Here is a 21,298-nt window from a genome sequence, read left to right as displayed (position 1 = left end):
CTCAGCCGCCTCAGGATCCCACCGCCTCAGGAAGGACCCGAAGAGGGAGGAGGGCAGCGGCGTGGCTCCCCCTCCCCGCCAGAAAGCCGAGCAACCGCCGCTGGCTCTTTCCTCCCTCCCTCCCTCCCGTCACTCACCACAGTCGCCGGCTGCGGCCGCCGCGTACTGTTCCCCTCCCCACTCAGCCGCCAGGAACTCCGGGCAGACTCTGCTCCCTTGGCCCTGCTGACGGCGCGGCTCCTGCCTAAGAAGCGATAACGACGGGTACTGCTCCGTCAGGGCGAGCGCCAGCCGAGACGCCGCCAGCAGCCACAGCAGCGTCGAGAGCAGCTCCGACGGCGCACTGACACTTGGCCAACGGCCCCCGAACGCAGCGGCAGGTGCCATCTTCCCAGCGCGCCTGCGCACAGTAACTTAACTTTTTTGCGTTTCCCTCTTTTGCGCCGGGACCCGGCGAGGAACGGGTGGACCGGGTTGCTTTCTGGGAATTGTAGTTTGTAGCCGGCCGGGTCTCCGCGGAGCTTCGAGAGGCTCGTGAACTACGAAGACCAAGATGCTCTGCGGCTGCTCCTGTTTCCCCGCTTCTGCTCGCGGAACCCGGAAGTGAACGAGGCCGAGGAGAGGGGACGGCCGTTTCTGTGGCAACGGGATCTTGCGACTCAGGGCTACCGAGGGAGATGGAAGAACCCGGAGCTTATAGGTGCATAGAGTGCAGTAGGAAGGCTCCTGAGCTGTACAAGGATTACCAGCGTGGCGTGCTGCGTATTTCTATCTGCGTGAGTCATGTTTTGAGAGAGTATCGGGCCGAGCGAGGAGAAATAGAGGGGGGCTGACTGACCAAAAGGAATGTATCGGGGGGGTGGTAGAGATACTTGCCCATGGAAGGGAGACGGGGGTGGGGTTAGTAATAGATTGCAACATATGCGAATAGTTTTCCGAGCTCTTCAGTAACTAGAATATGGATTGGCTGCACTTCAAATACAGTAATAACAACAAGAAGAACGTACTTGTATCCGCCTTTTATGGGTACGTATTAGGATTGCTAATTCTGCAAGTAGGAAAAGGCATGTGGGTTGTACTATGGCGGTCCATGTGGGGGGTTGCACGTGGCTGTCCACGTGCGTGGAACTGAAGTGAGGTGTTTAGACTTTGCATAAGTGTGGCAGGGCAAGCCCTTAGATAGAGATGGGTGGAGGGAGTCTTTTAGTCTCACCAGCAAGCAGAGTTCATAGTGTGGTTTATGAAAGTCAGCCTTCCTTGTCTCTCACCTGGCAGTGGAATTCTCACCCCTTCAAGGCACAGGTGTTCTCAGGGTTGTTCAGCCTGCCATGTAAAAATGTATCTTATTCACCTAGACTTTTAGTAGAACTTCATCATTCAAATCCCAGTATAATTTGGATGGTCGCTGCTGTGTTTACATGGCAGAGGGCCTTCTCGGTAGTGGTGCCCACTCTGTGGAATACCATCCCATCAGATGTCAAGCAGATGAGTAATTACAGTGGTACCTCAGTTTAAGAACAGTCCTGTTTACGAATGATTCGGTTTACGAACTCCACAAAACCGGACGTAGTGTCCTGGTTTGTGAACTTTACCTCGGTCTAAGAACAGAATTCGAACGGTGGAAGGGCACTGGCGGCAGGAGGCCTCATTAGGGAAAGTGCACCTCGGTTTAAGAACGGACTTCCGGAACGGATTAAGTTCGTTAACCGAGGTACCACTGTATATATATATTTAGGAGACATCTGAAGGCAGCCCTGTATAGGGAAACTTTTTAAGGTTTAATGTTTTACTATGTTTTTATATATGCTGGAGTGGCTGGGCCAACACAGTCAGATGGGCAGGGTACAAATAAATTGTTGTTTTTGTTGTTATACAATCTGCACACTCAGCTTTCACAAGTGTTCTAGCTGCTGCATTCTGTACCAGTTGTCATTTCTGAACAGTCATCAAGGGAGGGAACAACATACAGTGCATTATAGTAATCCAACATGTATGCGGTCAAGGCATGTATCAATGTGGCTACGTCAACTAGGCCACAAAGTCAGCTTCCTCTAGGTAGGGCCATAGTTGCTGAACCAGCCTAACCTGCTAAAAAAAGCACTCCTAGCAACCAGCACCACCAGCGCCTCAATAGATAGTACTGAGGCCAAAGTCAGATCTCAGCCTCCATCAAAATTAGCATGTTTCCACCTTCTATGTGGATGAAGCTTCATCTTGTTAGCTCTGATGCAGCCTACTATCAACCCAAGACACTTGTTTAGGGTTGAAACTGTCATATTAGGCGGTGGGGAAGAGTGGTAGTTCTGCTTCCCCTGATAGCCTATCAGCCCAAGGCTATGTATTGCGTATAAATGTTGATAAGCATGAGGGAGAAGACAGAACTTGAGGCACTAGAAATTTCAGTGGCCAAAGAATAAAGCAAAGAAAGTCCCCTAGTACCACCTTCTGGGTCTGTCCTCCCGAGAAAGATTGTGCCTTTAAGTCCCATTTGGCTCTCCATCATCCTCCGTGGGTTTAAGTCATTCAAGGCAGATTTTGTCTCAGTTTGGCCTGGAATAGAACTAATAATTGGTGTCCTTATTCAGATATTGTAGATTTGGAACTGAATGGATTCCCCAAAGCCAAGGAATCTAGACTAGGCTTCTCAGACAGTGGTTCCACTACTGTCTCCTTAAGGAGTACAGGAAATACCCCCCCCCCAAAATTAATATCTTGAAGCATTGATGAGTTCTGATATCTGAAACCTCTAATTTCCTTTTTTTAAAAAAGGCATTTCTGATCCATATTTCTCTCCTAATTTTTTGCCTTCCTTAATTTGTTTTTAAATAAATTGTATCTAGTTCATCTTTGTGTTCTAGTTTTTACATTTTGGATTAAGAATACAAAAATAATTTTATCAGGAGTGCCCCATCCCTTAGCTGAGAAGAATATCTCTCACTTGTACTGTGGTTTGGTGAAGGAAAGATACATCAGAAGCTCTTCTACTGTCTCCTACTTTCTTTGTACCTCTGTGCAAATGAAATAAATCAACACTGCATGTGGGGGCAGGGCAGAAAGCAACCAAAATCTTTCCTATTTCTTGCCATATCCTGTTTTATGTTTTCATCTTACTGGTTTGTAACCTTTTGGGCAGTGGCTGTATTTTTGGTTTTATTTATTTAAATAAAAACACTGTATAAACGGTAAAAGATGATCCACTGGCCTTGAGCTAGATCCACTGCTTTCCATTATGCCAGGAATTTGGTACCCACAGGCACACATGCACTCACAGAGGCTTTCCCAGATGCCCACTGTGCATGTGTCCCAGGTGAAATAAGACTTGGAGGAAACATTGTATTGTAACCAGTAATATAGACAGTAGTGTATATGGCACTAACAACAGTTTTTTCCAGTTTTCAGATATGTCCATAGGCCTCCAAAAATTGGCAATTCCTTCATTATGCCGACTTGAGGGTACAGCTCTACTGGCACTATATTGCAGTTACAATGGGTTGTATCCAATGACATTATTTGTGCTTATGGATGGCTCTTTTGTACAGTGTAATAGGGAGAGAAGCAGTTTTTGCCTATTCCACTTCCTGGCAACCTGCTGTGTGTGCCCCCAAAATTTATTCCATAAGCTTGAGGAACCTTTCTGCTGATGGATACAACTGGTCTCTCTCCCCCTTGTCCTTTTTGTATCTTCTAAAATCATTCATTCATTCAACTAACTGACTAACTAACTAGGTGCTGTGGTCTAAACCACAGAGCCTTGGGCTTGCTGATCAGAAGGTCGGCGGTTTGAATCCCTGTGATGGGGTGAGCTCCCGTTGCTCGTTGCCAGCTCCTGCCAACCTAGCAGTTCAAAAGCATGTCAAGTGCAAGTAGATAAATAGGTACCACTCCAGCAGGAAGGTAAACGGTGTTTCCGAGCACTGCTCTGGTTCGCCAGAAGCGGTCTGTTGACAAATGCCGGCTACTCGGCCTATAGAGCAAAATGAGCGCTGCAACCCTAGAGTCATCTGTCACTGGACCTAACAGTCAGGGTCCCTTTACCTTTAACTAACTAACTAACTAACTAGATTCATATATCACTTGATTGTAATAAAACTTCAATGTGGTTTGCCTTGGTAATCAAATCACTGCCTGAACAACCTTTATTGTTCATGACAATAAAGCCCTGAGCCCAGCCTTGGCTGGGGAGGGCGGGGTATAAATAAAAATTATTATTATTATTATTATTATTATTATTATTATTATTATTATTATTATTATTATGACTGCAGTTCAGAAAAAGAAATTGGGGTATTGGTTCATCTAGACATACTTGTTACACAATTATTTGAGTGCAGTTCTTTATCAAAGACTGATAGAATACATCTCTGACAGGCTTATTGCATGAATTTTGCTTTGTTGATTTTATACACAAAACGGGGACTCAAGTGTAATACATGTCTCCATAAATTGTAGAATGTACTTAATGCACTGTTATTTAGAGACTGCCCTATTGTGTGTTTAAAGGGGTTGGGGAGAGGGGGTTCCTTCAACTTGTAAGGCTTATGAAAAACCATGTAACTTTGTGTATGTACTTAAGTAAGCTTTATGCCTGCATATTCCAAAAGCATCTGAATAAATTATTATTATTATTATTATTATTATTATTATTATTATTAATCTCAGGGCAGTTCACATAGGATAATTTCTTTATAACCAAACAGCTAAACTTCAGTAATCAAAATATATTTGAATTTTTGCTTATTCAGTTTCAGATATTTAACATACAATGCAAATAAAGGATCTGAAGCTGAATAAGGATGAAGGACTTCTTGAGTTTTGCATCCTGTACCTGTTTTTCATCTGTTGTTCTTAGAACATGCTTTCTGATTTTCTGTTTTGAAAAACCAGCATGACTTCATTTAATTATAGTTATAATCAGTTCCTTAATAGAGTTCATGCTATATTTAATTAAACATGTCCTTAGTCCATCTCTGTTTCAGGCTCATAAAGCACCTGGCTAATTGGCTTTCTCTTTTTATTTTCTTTTAACTCTTTCCTGTTTCTACCTCCCAAAGGATGAGTGTTGCAATGAATTTTTATCCAAGCATTCTTCATTATCTGTCTTGACTACAAACATTTTTAGAAATAAAATTTAATATAAACTGCAGCTTATTTTGTCTAGCAAAGCAAAGGATCTTCAAATTGTCTTGTCCCTTGCTGTACTACTCATCTATGGACATCTTTCTAGTTAGATTTGTGGGGCTTCAGGATGCCTATACCTTGTGCTTTCCTTTCCCTTACCTCTTGTACTTCTCATGGTATCTGATGCTGCCATTTAGCGTTTTCTGCCTGTTACTTTAGGAATTTCGTTGTGTTGCTTGACAGCAGCCAAGTTTCTAAGGTAGAGTTGACACTGGCTTTTTCTTCTGTAGAGCTTGAAGGCACATACCATGAACATAGAGAGCCTCTTTATCAAAACTTTGTAAAAAAAGAAACCTGAGCAACTTGTGCACATTTTCTCTATGAACCTAGTTGTAGTAAAGAGCTGTCTAAACAAATATCTGCCTCTCAGGGTCTGAAAATATTGTCTTACTCTTGATGAACTATTTGTGCAGAAAGTTAATAACAGAAATTAAAACTCCTAACTTTATGTATCCTTATTTATTCCCCATCTGTACAGCACATTTAAAAGTACAGTAGTATCATACCCCCTTAAACAGTCATAGCTTCCCCCAAAGAATCCTGGGAACTGCAGTTTAAGTGTTCAGAGTGTTGTTGGGACATCCTATTTCCCTCACAGAGCTACAGTTCCCAGAGTTCCCAGGGAAGATGATTGGATTGTTTAAGCACTCTGGGAATTGTAGCTCTGTAAAAGCACGTCAAAGTACAAGTGGATAAATAGGTACCACTCCGGCGGGAAGGTAAATGGCGTTTCCATGCTCTGCTCTGGTTCGCCAGAAGCAGCTTAGTCATGCTGGCCACATGACCTGGAAGCTGTCTGCGGACAAACACCGGCTCCCTCGGCCTATAGAGCGAGATGAGCACCGCAACCCCAGAGTCGTTTGCAACTGGACCGAATGGTCAGGGGTCCCTTTACCTTTACCTTTTTAAGGAACATGGGGGTTGCCTCTCCGAACACTTAACAAACTACAACTTCTAGGATTATTTGAGGAAAGGTATGACTACTTAAAGTGGTATAATAGAGCTGTAAATGTATGGTGCAAATAGGGCAGTGTTTCCCAGCCTTTTTTGGGCAAAGGCACACTTGTTTCATGAAAAAAATCTCAAGGCACACCACCATTACAGCCCCGTGACGTCAGCGCGCAGCGTCACGCCGGGAGGGACATGAATTGCTAGCAAATTACATAATCACCTCCTTGAGGGCTGGCTCATCTTCTCCGAAGGCAGAACCCCATTAATTAACAGGACAGACTCACACCATAGCCAAGACGAGGGGGGGAAACCTCAGTCATGCACAGTCATGCACATGTGGGGGCTAAATGAGGACGAAGACCGGGCAGAGAGCAGGGTTCAAATCACCCCACCTGGCCAGGACAATCCCTGGGTGCTCCCTTGGGCCACTCGCCTGACCCACCTCGCAGGGCTGTTGTTGCGAGGATAACACGGGGAGAACCACGCGCGCCCCCGGGAGCTCCTTGGAGGAGAAAGCGGGCAATGAATGCAATGCACGAAATATATGAGAGGCGACCAGGTTTTGCAGGTGAGGGGCCCCCGCCAGCCTCCGCTTCCAACACCCGGCACAACGACGCCAAAGTTTCCCCCCGGGCTCGGCTCGGGGAGCAGCGCTGCTCCCCCCGGCTCCCCTTCGCCCTCCCGGCTCTCTCTGCCGCCCACTGGGGACCCCCCTCACCTGCCAAGTCCGGAGCGCCGGTGGAAGTTGCATGCATGCATGCAGGGCGCCGCATTGCCATTGCATTGCACTGCACTCCATGCAACGCATGCATTGCCTTGCACGCCCGCCAAGGGGTCTCCCCGCGGTCCGATGCGTCCCCTCCGGCGCGGATGCATCATTGCAAAAATAAAAAAACCCCGACGCAGCCCTACCTGGGGGGCAGCCTCCGCCTCCGCCGCTCTGCCTCCGCGGGGATCCCCGGGCTCCATCCTGCCGCCCGATCTCCGCGGGGGCGCAGGCAGGCTGCGCGGAAGAGCCCCTGCCCGCCCGGCCGCCGCCGCTGCGCTCATTCCATGGCCGGGAGAAGAGCGCTTCAAACAAAACGCCCGGCCCGCCAGGCCACGCTGGGAAATGTAGTTCGCGCACCCCGCGCGGGCGCGGAGCCCAAGGGCGAGGGGACTACGGATCCCGGCAGCCCCCGCGCCGGGGACGGAGGGGGAGAGGCCGGGTGCAGGGATGGAGGGACGGGTGGGCGAGCGAGTGAGTGAGTGGCAGCCGCCAAGCCTTGGCCGAGAGCCAGGAAGGGCCTCCCCGGAGGAGGAGGAGGAGGGAGGCACAGAGCAGGAGAGAGGGAGGGAACCCCAGGGGTCATCTAGTGACGGCGCCCCAATCGAAAATTTGACTTTTTAAAAAAAAAAATCTTTCAATTTTTTTAATTTTTCCCGCGGCACACCAGGCAACATCTCGCGGCACACTAGTGTGCCGCGGAACAGTGGTTGGGAAACACTGAAATAGGGTATCAGTTTATTTCTCTTGATCTTGCCTCTTACTCTGCTCTTTCTTGTATTTCCTTTGTCTTGTATTCCTACTGTCCTGGCTGTTTCCTGTGCATCCCTTTATTTCTGGATCTTCCTCACTCAAACATTCTAACACTCTGATTTCCCTGTATTGTATGACGTTTAACAAACGACTCTCTCATCTCATCATCAACTTCAGTGCAGCATATGGTCTAAAAACACCAAGCAATAATAGAATTTGAAATAGAATGTATTTAAGAATATTGTATGGTTAGGGTTATGATGGCATTTAAATATATTTATATAGTTGTCATGGTGACCATTATGAAGTGTTCTAAGTCCCAGTATGTGGTGTGGAATAAAAAAGTAACAGGGAAACAAGCTCAGACAACATAAGAATGGGTTGCAAAGTAGTAATAAAAATAGGAGTTTTTATAGGAGGGGCTTTTCCCTCATATCCTTTCTTATTTGTATACAGTGGGAAGGGAAATATTGGCAGAGGAGGCAGAAACATAGGTGCTGTCCTGGTCTGTTGGCATTCACTGATTTTTGGCATGGAATGAGGTTTTGGCCTAGAACACGACCAACATTCCGATAGCAGCAAAATGATTAGTTAGCCATTGCTAACTAATCACTGAAGAATCTTCGGAGCACAAGTTTAAAACCACTTAAGCATCTCCCCAACAGTGATCCACCATTCTGAAAATGAGGAATAGAGTGGACACCAAGTTGAGGCTGATAAGCTCTTATTTGGATGGGGAAAAGGGTAGAACCTAGATAGCTGAGGTCCTGCTAAGTACATACCATAATATAAATTGCAAACTGGATGTCCTTAAGGCTTACAGCATGATGTAAAGCTCGCTTTTTTATTAATAATAACTGGCAGCCAAGGTAGTTGATGGGAAAGCTAGATAAAAGAAGCTGCACTGAAAGATGGCAATAAAACACATTTTAACTACTGTCACATCTTTTCAATGTCAAACTGTCCTTTGGCAGCATTTTATTATCATTTAACTACTAGGAAAATGTATTTTCCTCACATAAAAGCTAAAATGGAAGTGCTATTTTATAGTCTTTGCTACATGTTATCTGTCTTCTGGACAAAAGCAATTCCTTCAGCAGAAAGTATACAAAATCCAGTATTTGCTTGCATAAAAGAAGTTGGCAGATTTTGTAAATTTTGCATGAACATGAATGCTTTGATATGACTGATTGTTCTTGCTGTTGGCACATACTTTTCATTTTCAGGTAACCAGTGTCTCTTTCTATTTTGCTGGGTACAATTTAACATCTTTGTCAAAGAAAATTTTAGTAATTAGCAATACCACCAGAGAGAAATTATTCCTACCAGTGTGCATTGTGATATGGTCATGAGTTTATCCAACAATACAGCAGCCAACCATTATTTCTAGTGACTGGTGAGGCATCCATGCTTCCTGATGCAAGGAGGGAAATATAATGTTTCTGTATCATCATTGCCCGGCAAGGAGTTTTTAGAACATTGGGCAGTATATACACATTTGGGGTTTGTAACAACCCTTCTCCTCCAGCACATAACACTAATAAAAAAATCCAGTACAAGTGCACTGTATTGCTATTTTGGGGGAAAAATTACTGTCTGCTATGCTTTGTTGCTGGTGGTTTTTTGAAAATGTAGATACTCCAGTCATAGTGTATACATGGCAGTATAATCTGTCACTAGTTATAGTTTTCACTGCTAGCTACTTGGTGATGGTGTTTGTCGACCCCAGCCAATTTCACTGAAGAACACAGACTTTTGTTCTGGGAGGGAAAATAATTTGTTTCTACACATTCTCTCTCCATCGTCCATAATTTTATGAGTCTCTATCAGTCTGCCTTTATTAGTCTTTTCCAGCTCGACAATACTTTTGAGATGATCGTATCAGGAACAGATTAACTGTATGTGGACATACCACAGGCATATAATATTAATTTGGCATTTGCTATTTTATTTTTTAGTCCCTTTCTAATAATTATTAACATTAAACTTGTCTTTAGTGCTGCTGCTGCTACAACACACCACCACCCCATGGGCTGTGACTACTGCAATTCTGGAATGCATCTGTGCCAAGCATTGAAGGACTGGATCATCATCATCATCAATTTATGCCCCATGTTTTTCATTGACGGGGACTCAAAGAAGCTTGCAGATATTTTTATGGTCCTTGCAGATCATCTTGTATACCACATGAGTCTGTTTCGATCTAATAAGTAGTATAGAATTAAGCCTAAAATATCTGTCTTTCAACAGTGTATGATGAAATATTGAAATGTAAATTCCTGTTCACGTGGATAAAAATAGACAGCCTTGGTGGTAATATTTTATGAGCTTCTATGCATTTTTCTATGTCTGGCAGTTCACTGCAACTTGGTGTGCTGAGTCAAAAACATGCACCATACCCAGCACTATGGTTGGATGAATTGTGAAGGTATAAATATTTTGCTACCAAGGCAGCATTTTCAGATGAATGTTTTTTGTTGTATTAGACTGAAAATGAGGCTACATGGAATTATCAAGAGCTTTAATGGTATCTTATCTATATCACTGCAATATTACTGTGTGATGTTTTTAACTTTCTCTTGCTCTGTTGCTTTCAGAAATCCTGTCAGAAACCGGTGGACAAGTATATAGAATATGATCCTGTTATCATCTTAATAAATGCTATCTTATGCAAAGCACAGGCCTATAGACATATATTGTTCAATACGAAGATAAATGTAAGTTCCTGGGGGCTTTCCCTTTTTATCTTAATTTAGTGTAAGATATGCGGTTCTTGTTAGAAAATTATGAGAGGCATAATGAAAATATTTGGTGTGAAACTGGTCTTTCCTTTCCATGTAGTACTTATATTAACTTCAGCTTGCATCCTTTTCTGGAAGTTTTGTCTTGTCCTGTTCCCCACGGCAAAAAATAATTACAACTCTTGAAAGTCACTCTAAAGCCCATATAACATATTAACTGAATGAATAATAATTGAGTTCCTTGGGTAACACAGTGTGTAGCAGTGCTCTGGAAGATGTTCTGTTATTCAGAAGTCTGATTATGAGCCAAGTAACATTTAGTTATTCTTGCAGTCAGTGCATTTCCATATGTATGTTGCAAGTCCCTGGATGGGAAAGATGTGTGCACCATCACATCTCTGTGGAGGCAGCGCTCAGTTAGGCTCCTTCAGTCTTTCCTTTTTCTATTCTGCGTCTTCTAGTATGAGACAGCTGACTTCTATGATGACTTATGCATCTAACACCAATAAAACTTGCAAAAAGCAACATAGTTTGTAATGGTAAACAATAGTGTTAAATGCCTGATGTCCATGGGCCTCTGAAACTAATGCTATTTCATATTTCAGATTCATGGGAAGCTTTGCATATTCTGTTTGCTTTGTGAGGCTTATATCAGATGGTTGCAGTTACAGGATTCAAGCCAAAGCACTGAACCTGATGATTTAATTAGATATGCCAAGGAATGGGATTTTTATCGAATGTTTGGGATAGCGTCTCTGGGTAAGATCCAGTATAATTTGTCATTGCTCCAAATATTATTTCTAGGTTCTTTTTATCTAAACATTTTAAACTGGTTTGAATGCATTGTAATTATTACTGTGCAATGGATGTGTTGTATTGTTAGTTTATTTTTCCATAATGTCTCACTTGACTTCACATAATCTGCTTGGAGGATGCTCAACAATCAAGAATTGACAGTATTCCACCAATCTGAATGGGTAGTTATGTATGAAAAAGTATTGCAGGCACTTGTGAGTGCAAGTATTTTACAGCAGAGAATGTTGGAGTTGGGTCTGGGAGACAGAGCCCAAATCTATTTTCAGCCAAAAGCCCCTTGATTAGCCTTGTGAAAATCACTTGTTTCTCAGACTCTTTTCAAATTGGCACAATAGCGACCTGCATTGAGGAGGTCAGGTCTCAGGCTTCCAGTTCTACTGTTTTCCCTCTAGAATCCCAGGAGCCACCATTTGAAGCCAGTTGCAAAATTGTGATGGGGACCAGAACTAGGTGGTGGTTCAGTAGTCGGTTGACCTGCACTGGGATGACTGGTGGTGTCTAACAGGGTTCAAGGCTGTGCCTTATGCTCTTTAATATCCACCTTAAAACTCATAGGAGAGGTTACCCAGAAGTTTGAAGTTGGTTGTCACTAGTGTGTGAATGGTATTCAGCTCTCTATCAGCTTAACATTTCACATGGAGGGTGTGGAGGCTTTGAACCATTCCTTGAGATTACTGATAAGCTACATACATGCAGGCAAACAAGCTGAAACTCAGTTTGGACATGACAGAGGTGCTATGGGGCTGTGCTGCCTTTGAAAATGAGGTTCATAGTTTGGGAGTGCTCATGGGCCCAGCTTTGCTCCTGGATATTCAGTGACTGTGTGACCAGGAGTAATTTTGCTCAGCTTCAGCTGGTGTGTCAATTGTGCCTGTTTCTGGCCATTTCTGATTTTAGTCATTCCTAGCTCCCCATTTCTAAGCACAGTGCAAAGTGTTGGTTATCATATCTTAAACTTCCACAAAGCATGAATCCTAGGGACTGCCTCCTTCCCCATGACTCTGCTCATTCTCTGAAGTTGTTGGGGTTTCCCCCTCCCCTCCGCAACTGGTTTTAATGTATCTATGTGGGGTTTTTTGTTCATTTGTTTGTAAGTTGCTTTGAGTTGCCTTGGGCAAGGTAAAGTAACTAACAAATGTCATACATACATCTTGCTACATCTAATCCAATCCAAAATGTACTCTTTTCCACAGAAAACTACTTAAAGGCACCTAGCAAATTTATGTAGTAAAATGTCTGGTATACCTTCTAATGACTAACTGTTTCATAAATGCCTTAATATCTCTCTCTCTCTCTCTCTCTCTCTCTCTCTCTCTCTCTCTCATTCAGAACAAACTGCCTTTTTGATTGGCATCTTCACTGCTTTGTGGCTAGCAAGAGCTGTAGTCTTGACAACCAAGGCAGATTTCACCTTTCTTCTGAAAGCATTGCTGCTATCCAGCTATGGAAAACTTCTGTTGATTCCAGCTGTTATTTGGGAACATGACTATACTCATTTGTGCCTCTTGCTCATTAAAGTGTTCGTCTTGACCTCAAATTCGCAAGCAATTAGAGGTATTCCTAATTTTACTCTTGGAGAATAGTGTTGTAAAGCAAGTCAGGACACTTGTTCAGCCCAGACATAGAGGTGCCACCCCATCTTCATGGTTTTGACTGCATGAGGCAGGCATTCAGCATTATGATGTAAAACATCAAAGAAGGAAACTTAATTCAGAGAGTGGAAACTAGAGAGATTGTAGTGCCTGACAGCAGACTTGAATAAATGTGAAATCTGTACAGTGTGCAAAAGATAGCAAAGACTGAAAGCTTAATCTTTGACTCTAGCAAAGCTGACATTACAACAATAGTTGCACAATAATACAAAGGAATAACAGTTTTTCATTTTGCCTTGAACATGTACTATTATGTTAGTTTGTTCATATGCATTACATCCCATACTTGGGTAAACCAGTCTGTTTGCCCTTGTCTGTTCTAGCAAGTATAGAGGTGTTCTGTATCACTGATGCAGTATTTCAGGAAAAGTGGGTTCCTTCCCAATGATCTAGCTCACGGGTGTCAGACTCAAGGTCCGCGGGCCAAATCCGGCCCGGCAGACCTCCTCATGCGGCCCGTGTAGACGCCACCGGCCGCCAGCGCTTTTTTTTATTCTCGCTTTTTTTTTTAAAAGGAGAAAGCTTGTGTGTATTCATTGAGGGAAAGACCGGGGCGGGGCGGGGTGGGGTGGCAGCACCGCACATTCAGAGAAAAGGAGGCCGGCCCTGGGGGCGGGCTGATGCTTTTATGTGACTGACTGGCTCGAGGTTGTGCAAACAAGGCTGGGCTTTCCCTCCGCACGAAATCTGGCTGCCGCAGTGCCGCCTCTTTGCTTTATCGCGCAGAAGGCGGAGCGCACGGGAGTCCGGCTCCGAGCAGCAAAGCGGGAAAGGAGGAATGCGCCGTCCCACCCCTTTCTCCCCCCCCCAGGAGAGAAAAATGCCAGACAAGCCATAGTACGTTCCTAAAGGAGGGCTCTCCCCTCCACGCTGCCCAATAGCAAGCCACGACCATTCCTGCTAGACAATGGCGAGGCGACAGAGGACTTTTCCTTTTCGGGCGGTGGCGTTTTGGCGCGCCAGCCGAGCTCGGGGGATCAGAGCGCCGGATTCACGCCTGCTTAGCGGCTCGCTCTGCAGAGCTTTCTCCGAAAAGCAGTTGTTGCGGAGAAAGAGATATCAAGTTATAGGTTCCTCTCTCCACGCCTCCCCGGTTGGCACCAGCGGCAACCACGCGAAAAAGCACGCTGGTTTCTAAAGAAGTCTCGTTCCTCCCAAGGCACGTGTTCACTTTTTACAGAGAGGCAGTTGCAAGGCGAGGAAAGCTCCTGGTAATCATAAAAATCCCATAAGGATAATTAAATTGGGATGGGGAAACTAGCTGGGAATTGCATTAGGGCCACGATCCGCAAACCGCTTCCTCCGGAGCAAACAAATAAATCCCAGTGGAACTTCGACCTTGCTTGTCGACATAATAGAGTGGTTACGCCTGTCGCAGGGTCTATTGTTCAAAAAGTGGCAGTTTAAACTATTTGCAGGCTACCGATCCACATCAGCCGCTAACGCAACGTAAGGAGTTTGTGGATTGGTCTGAACGTGACCATTTGTGCTCTGCGAGCAACCCCTCGCGCGGGAAAGACTCTTGCCTTAACCCTTGCAGAGCCGCTGCTAGTCAGTGCCTGGCAGTGCCGGGCTAGATGGACCAATGGTCCGAATCGAATTGTTACAATACTGATGAGACAAATACACCAGTCGATGGCAAGCCTTTATTCTGAATGTGGCGGTGATTTGGAATCACTACCCTGCTCCAGTTTCACCTTGTCAGTCACTAATGTGGATTAAAATGCCACCCACACACGCGAAAGCACGTATTGGAAATCAGGCTTTGGTAGTTACAGCACGTTAACGAGTCTTGAGTAAGGTACCAGTACTTACTGCCTGGAATAAAATTGGCGTGATGCATGTGGGTACCGGGAAGACAAAAGCAAAATACTGCTAGATACAGGACTCACAGGATAAATAATAATAATAATAATAATAATAATAATAATAATAATAATAATAATAATAATAATTTATTTATACCCCGCCCATCTGGCTGGGCTTCCCCAGCCACTCTGGGTGGCTTCCAAAAGAATATTAAAATACATCAAACATTAAAAGCTTCCCTAAACAGGGCTGCCTTCAGATGTCTTCTAAAAGCCTGGTAGTTGTTCTTCTCTTTGACATCTGGTGAGAGGGTGTTCCACAGGGAAGGCGCCACTACCGAGAAGGCCCTCTGCCTGGTTCCCTGTAGCTTTGCTTCTCGCAGTGAGGGAACTGCCAGAAGGCCCTCAGTGCTGGACCTCAGTGTCCAGGTAGAACGATGGGGGTGGAGACGCTCCTTCAGATATACTGGGCCGAGGCCGTTTAGGGCTTTAAAGGTCAGCACCAACACTTTGAATTGTGCTCGGAAACGTACTGGGAGCCAATGTAGGTCTTTCAAGACCGGTGTTATGTGGTCTCTGCGGCCGCTCCCAGTCGCCAGTCTAGCTGCCACATTCTGGATTAGTTGTAGTTTCAGGGTCACCTTCAAAGGTAGCCCCACATAGAGCACATTGCAGTAATCCAAGCGGGAATTACTTACATTATTACATTATTACAAAAAACAGTAATAATTGAATGCAGTGGCAATAATTTATGATAATAAAGAGTGGACACATAGTCCTACAGATACAACCGGCCCTTTGAGGGTGACCAAACTGCTGATGCGGCCTCCGATGAATTTGAGTTTGACACCCCTGATCTAGCTGGTGGCACAAGGACAGTGTTGCTTCTTCACCCTCCCCCTCAAGTAATGCAGTTCTTTCATAAACATCTAATTGCCACCGAAAAGAACAAGAGAGAGGCAGGTGCCAAACCGCAGAGCATGGTAGGTAGAGTAGCACAGTGGCCTAGTACAGAGTAGTACTGTGCTTTGTGGTCAGTCTGGACTGCCTCTTTCTCATTTTCCTGGCAGTAATGGTGAAGGCTGGATCACTGGGAAGGAACTGGGTTGCAAAAGATCTCACAGAAACGACTAGATTACTAGAAAGGAATGCTGGGCCAAAATTGTGCAATTTTTCCTTAGTGCGGTTGTGGTCCCTTGGAAGGCAAACGTGAGGTGGCAGAGAGAGGGAGAGGGAGAGAAAGAAAGAGATTGGGGGGGGAGGGATAGAGAGATAGTGTGAGGGAGGGTGGTTTTGGGGTGGTGATAGTATTAACAGATGGGGGGGTGATAAGTCCTGACCCCCACAGCATGCAGCCTTGAGAGATTAGCTCCAAAAGAATTCAGCCCTTGATGGAACAAAGGTTGCCCACTCCTGCTTAAATGGTCAGTTTGCAACTGTGATAATGTTTAACACAACTTACCTGTTCCCAGTCCTGCATATTTTATTCACATAGCCATCACATATTAACTAGAAATGTGATTTTGTCCAGACTAATTCATTCATAACCACAGTTGGAAAACCACTAGGAATTGAACTAGGAATTGAACCCACCCCATTTTTCCTTTCTTTTGCAGTTACCTTGAATACAAGCCGAAAACTTTGTCTGGTGGCTATTGTGAGTGGATTAATTTTTGAAAATGCTATCATCAGCTTGTTCCAGAGGATAGGATGGAATGTTTGAAGCAATCTTGATTTAGTTTGTTTTAGGTGGAATTACTTGAAGATATAAAGGAAATGATGTTTTTTGAGTCATTTATTTTGCCACTGTTTACTACCTGTTTGTTATAAATGCAGTGGTAAAGAGACAATGAACATAAAGAAAACGTTCCATGCTGAAGAGGAGATAGTAATATGAAAAGTGCAATGATGCACTGATGGAATGTAGTTAGTTCTATAACATACTTCAGTATTTTTCATTTGTCAAAAATGTATTGGACTGGTGGTACTGCTGTCCTAGATATTTATGGATCCAGTTGTGGTCCATTTTTCTACTGTTTAGTGTTTTGTATTTTAGAAAAGCCTGATTAGTAGTTTATGAGGGGGGAGGGGGAGCATTTGTGGAAATGGAGACAAAATGATATCCTATGACACCTAGTCTGACCACCTTTTGAAAGCTGATACAGCAGAATGAACAGCAAACCAATGCTTATGACATGGCATACAGATTGCAGCAAAGTTAAGGCTGAAATCCTCTATTTACCTACAAGTAAGCCCCATTAAATTTGGTGGGGCTAACTTCTGAGTAGACAAGTGTAAGCCTGGAGCACTTGCTTCCTTTGCAAGGATATTGATATTGCTGGCAGCTGCACTACTTATTTGAGCGATAACCACATTTTAAATTTGATGTTGATACATCTTCAAATAATAAAGATGCTTTGTGGGCTTCATTTCTAAATCTCTTAATGTTGATGTTTATGTAAGAGGCATATTTAAAGTTCTTTTTGAAAAGATTTAAGCAGTGATCCTATACCCACTTACCTGAGAGTAATGTGATGGAACTTAATTCTGAGTAAGTGCATAAAGAATTGTATTGTTCTTATTACACATGTTTACTCAAAAGTAAGCTCTACCTGGGTACATATGAGTGGCGCCTATGTATGATTTAAGTGTGTTTGGAATGTACAGTAAAACTTCATTCTGTGGATGATAGCATATTTAATTAGGGCAATGGTAACAGGAGGTAGCTGGAATAGATAATTGTCTCCCAAAATTAATTGTAATTAACTGCCGCATTGGGAAACAACAGCTTATACTTGGAAAGTTGTATGCTATTAATTTTTTTTTTCTACCCCAAACCAAGTGGGTTAGGTAGGATGACTTCTGGAGTTCCCCACCCAATGACTTTGCAGTTCTGTTCCATGGAATTGTGTTCATAGAAGCTGAGACATCTGTTTTATTTATACTTAATTATAAGGTTCAAACATGAAGGTGGTCTAGGTGAATTTTTGTGTTCAGTGAAAAGCCCTCTAATATATTTGATAAACTTTGCAGTGAATTCAATGACTCAGAACTAGAGGTATTAGGAATCTGTGTTGATGTTTAATATCCTTACTTACCCTTGCTTTTTGGGATAACATTTCTGTACTGCCTTTCATTTCAAAGAATATTTTATTTTGAGAATTTATATGTCACTTGTCATTTCTATGATGAACTATCAAGTAGTTACATATAAAAGGTAAAATAATAAAATTCAATTATTAAAACCAAATCAGAAAGCAGAAGAAAAAAAAGGAAAGCCAGTATCTGGTCAGAGGCAGGTTCATCCCATAAGTTTTGCCCCATTGCAGTGTTCTTCTCAAGTGCAGCACTCCCAGCTCTACACTTCTATGAGTCTATGATCTTCTCGCATAGACAAGAATGTCAGCTGTTCTCTATTATGCTTAAAGGCAACAACTAGGCTAAAGACTAAATGTTCCTGGTGGTCCCTGTATCTAGAGTGGCACAGGAATCCTCTTTTTACCACTGAACTTAAGGGAATTTTTCTGTAGACAGGATATCCACAGCCCATATGACAATCATCTGTGCCCATGCCATTATTTTGTTTTTATTTTTTATTTCATAACATTTATATTCCACTTGATTGTAAAAAAGAGTGATTTACAAAAAGAATAAAATAATGAAATGTTCACTTTAAAATAGCTAAAAGCAACTATTTAAAAATGTCAAAAATATTTTTAAACCAATGATAAACTGCCACTTCTAGCCTGTGCCAACAAAATGCATCTTCCCAACCTCCCATCTGTTGTTCCATCCTCAGCAGCTTTGAGGACAGAACTCGGTCAGCCCCACGCTGGGCTGGAAACTTTCCATGGCCTACATCTTTGAGAGAACAAAACAGAATATATAAAACAATACACAGCACTACTTCTTTTAAAGAAATTAAATAACACAGTGATGACAACAAAGCCGTATAAAAGCAAACAGTAAAAGATCACAACCAGTCATCTCTCTCCTCGGCGCATAACTGTAAAAGCTTCTGCTGGGATCTAAGAAACAGTTGGTATCCTTCAAGGGACTTGTGATGACCCTGTATAATCTTTAACCTTCAGATATGCTAACCTGACCTGATGTGCTGTTCAAACTGCTTTTGAAGCTTTGTTCAGTTTCAAAAGCTGTTTCTCAGTGATATGGAGGTGAGCAGGTTTGCTGTTTAAGTGGGAGGGGGAGTTGAAAGCCCCCATCTTGAAAAATCCCCTCTAAGTAGATGTCAGGAAGAAGGTTATAATCTAGCCACTACAGCTGGGCAATATCAGCTTTTCAACAATATCGCCAGCCAAACATCGGTTTGTCGATATACCACGGCACTGAAAAAGCAAGCTGCATTGGCCTGCACCAGGCTCACCTTGGGAACTGGTTTCACCCAGGCACTCACAGGCTGGGGCAACACAGCTTGTTTGTACAGCTCAGCTGGGGATCAGGAAGGTTCCCCCTCCCCAGCTGAGACAGCCCCGGTGCTCCCCCCACTCATGGGCAAGCAGGCAGAGCCAACTGCGTGCCCCTCAGCTGAGCAGCTTCATGAAGCCCCCACCAAAAAATGCAGAGGGAGGAACAAGCTGTATCGTCGCCTTGCCAATACAGCTTGTTTCTCTCTCTGCATCGGATGAGGGCAGAATGCTATGGCGGTTTCACCAGCGATATATCGCTGGTGAAACAGCCACCACTCCCGAGTCCCTCTGCTAGCAGCGCCACTGGCAGAAGGAACTCTAATGGAAGCTGCTAGCAGAGAGACTCGGGAGTGGTGGCTGTTTCACCAGTAATATACTGCTGAGCGAAGCCGACATCACATTCTGCTCCTCATACCAGTCTTGGGCGATATATCGCCCAGGCCTACTAGCTGTCTCTCTGACATTCTACATTTCTGTGTTGGAACTGCAAGTGGAGGAGCTTTCAATAAAATATCCCATCACTTGCCATTTGAAAGCAGCACTGCCTACCAAAGATCTAAAGCTACATGTTAAGTGAATTACAAATTACCTGGATCCCTAGAGCCTGATCCTACCCATGTTTACTCCAAAGTCACACTTCAGGTGAACTTATTTCATGTATGTGTCCCTAGGATTGCACCTCAAACCAAATTGCACAGGAAGCAAACAAAGTTCAATTATCAGTTTGCTGATTCCCCAGCATGCCAAATTGTGGATGAGCTTGTGACCTAATTTCCTCCAACAAGGACAGAAGATTGCTGTTGGCATAAAACATTATATTATTCCCTACCACTACCCCTTTGGACACCTAAACTTACTTCAAAATATGGAGTTCAAATGCTTTCTTCCAGGTTTATAGACTAGCTGGTTCAATAAAAGGTATTGTATCAATTATGCTGCATTTCAGCTTCTTGAAAGGGTAGCTTTTAGTACCATACCAGAAGTTCCAAGTGTAAGTGTATTAATCTTACATTCTTTAATATATCCTAACATGTCATTTTAATTACAAATCTAGCAAAGTTTCACTGGATTAATTTAAAATCTTCAGCTTGATTCCCATTAAGTACATTTTAAATTAGAAGTGACTAGGCTGAATGAATTTGAACAAAAAGAGCCATAGACGGAGTTAAAAATATATATTTCTCCTCTTGGAATCTTGATACAGCCATTCTGGCTCTGCCGGATTCTAAATGATTCAAAAGGCTCTTGTGTTTAACCAGTCGAAACAGTTTAAGCAATAGCTGGCACAATTCAGACAGGCATAATTATTGTTTGTGACAGAGCCTAGCTCCGGAAGTCTAAAATGAACCCATGAATTACTGCACATGGGCCAGTCCTCTCAACTCCACTGAATGGTTTCTTTGACCCTTGAGGGGTAGGACTATGTGCTTGAACACTGGGCTGATGAGATAAATAAACATTTTTTTGAGGTGAGGGAGGGATCCTGCCCAAAATAAAACCTCACAGACTTAAGAGCAGACATGTTATATACAAACAAGAGGTCATAACACAATAAAACATGAATTATTAAATCTTGAAAATTTGACTTTGCAAAAAGGGACTAGATAGCATTTAGTGTCAAAACACTTTCTCCTTCCAAAATGTTTGCTGAGTGCAATGAAACTTACTTCCAAATAAGGGGAAGTGCAGTGAAATACTATGCATGACTGCTGAGAAATAATCCTGCTGAGTTTATAAGGATTTACTCCCAAGTATAGGAATTCAGCCTTAGTACATTAATTTGTACTATAGTTAACACTGGCCTGTTTTGCATGAAACACTAAACCAGGAGTGGGGAACCTGTGGGCCTCCTGATGTTGCTGAACTATCAGCCCCAAGCAGCATGACCAGCGGTAGGCAGTGATGAGAGCTGTAGTCCACTAACATCTGGTGGCCCTGCAGAAGAAAATGTGGCCTTTCAGGGCTGTTATGTCCTTGGGACACTCCCCAAGCCACACCCCTCAACAGCCCTGCTTTGTACCTCTAGTATTTTACCTGCCTGGGATGTGTCCTTGAACTCTGATGCTTCTTGCTGTCTTAGATTGAAGATTGAGATGGATGTGTATAGAAACTAGCCTACTATAAAGGTAAAATTCACATGCTGTCAGGAACCGGAGTCAGATGTAGGTCAGCGATAAAAAACACAATGTCAGGTAAGTTAATGCTT

The 21,298-nt window shown here is 43.5% G+C and overlaps 2 protein-coding genes and 1 long non-coding RNA gene across 5 annotated transcripts in view; 2 read left to right on the top strand and 1 right to left on the bottom strand.

The window, feature by feature from the left end:
* TTC13 (tetratricopeptide repeat domain 13) overlaps window positions 1-532 on the bottom strand; it is a 31,394-nt gene extending 30,862 nt beyond the window's left edge. For both annotated transcript variants that reach the window (XM_081188213.1, XM_081188214.1), the window contains exon 1: window positions 138-532. In XM_081188213.1, the coding sequence (XP_081044339.1) occupies window positions 138-387 (250 nt within the window). In that variant the 5' untranslated portion in view covers window positions 388-532. The remainder of the gene's footprint in view (window positions 1-137) is intronic.
* On the top strand, window positions 533-17,102 carry ARV1 (ARV1 homolog, fatty acid homeostasis modulator). Of its 2 annotated transcripts, XM_081188293.1 has the most exons (6): window positions 8,010-8,039; window positions 8,875-8,937; window positions 10,246-10,365; window positions 10,995-11,148; window positions 12,535-12,759; window positions 16,282-17,102. In XM_081188293.1, the coding sequence occupies exons 1-6, from the start codon at window positions 8,025-8,027 to the stop codon at window positions 16,386-16,388; spliced, it is 684 nt and encodes a 227-aa protein (XP_081044419.1). In that variant the 5' UTR covers window positions 8,010-8,024; the 3' UTR covers window positions 16,389-17,102. The 2 variants fall into 2 exon arrangements, with proteins under 2 accessions (XP_081044418.1, XP_081044419.1); XM_081188292.1 differs by lacking the exons at window positions 8,010-8,039; window positions 8,875-8,937 and adding an exon at window positions 533-776.
* On the top strand, window positions 12,796-15,913 carry LOC308583140. The gene is made up of 2 exons (XR_014006079.1): window positions 12,796-13,230; window positions 15,508-15,913. It is a non-coding gene; the product is annotated as an uncharacterized lncRNA (long non-coding RNA).
* Window positions 17,103-21,298: the final 4,196 nt, after the last annotated feature.

Source organism: Podarcis bocagei (genome assembly GCF_964188305.1).
Source record: "Podarcis bocagei genome assembly, chromosome: 3".
Lineage (NCBI taxonomy): Eukaryota > Metazoa > Chordata > Lepidosauria > Squamata > Lacertidae > Podarcis > Podarcis bocagei.
Note: the sequence above shows the minus strand (reverse complement) of the source record. Positions and strands in the feature narration are given on the sequence as shown.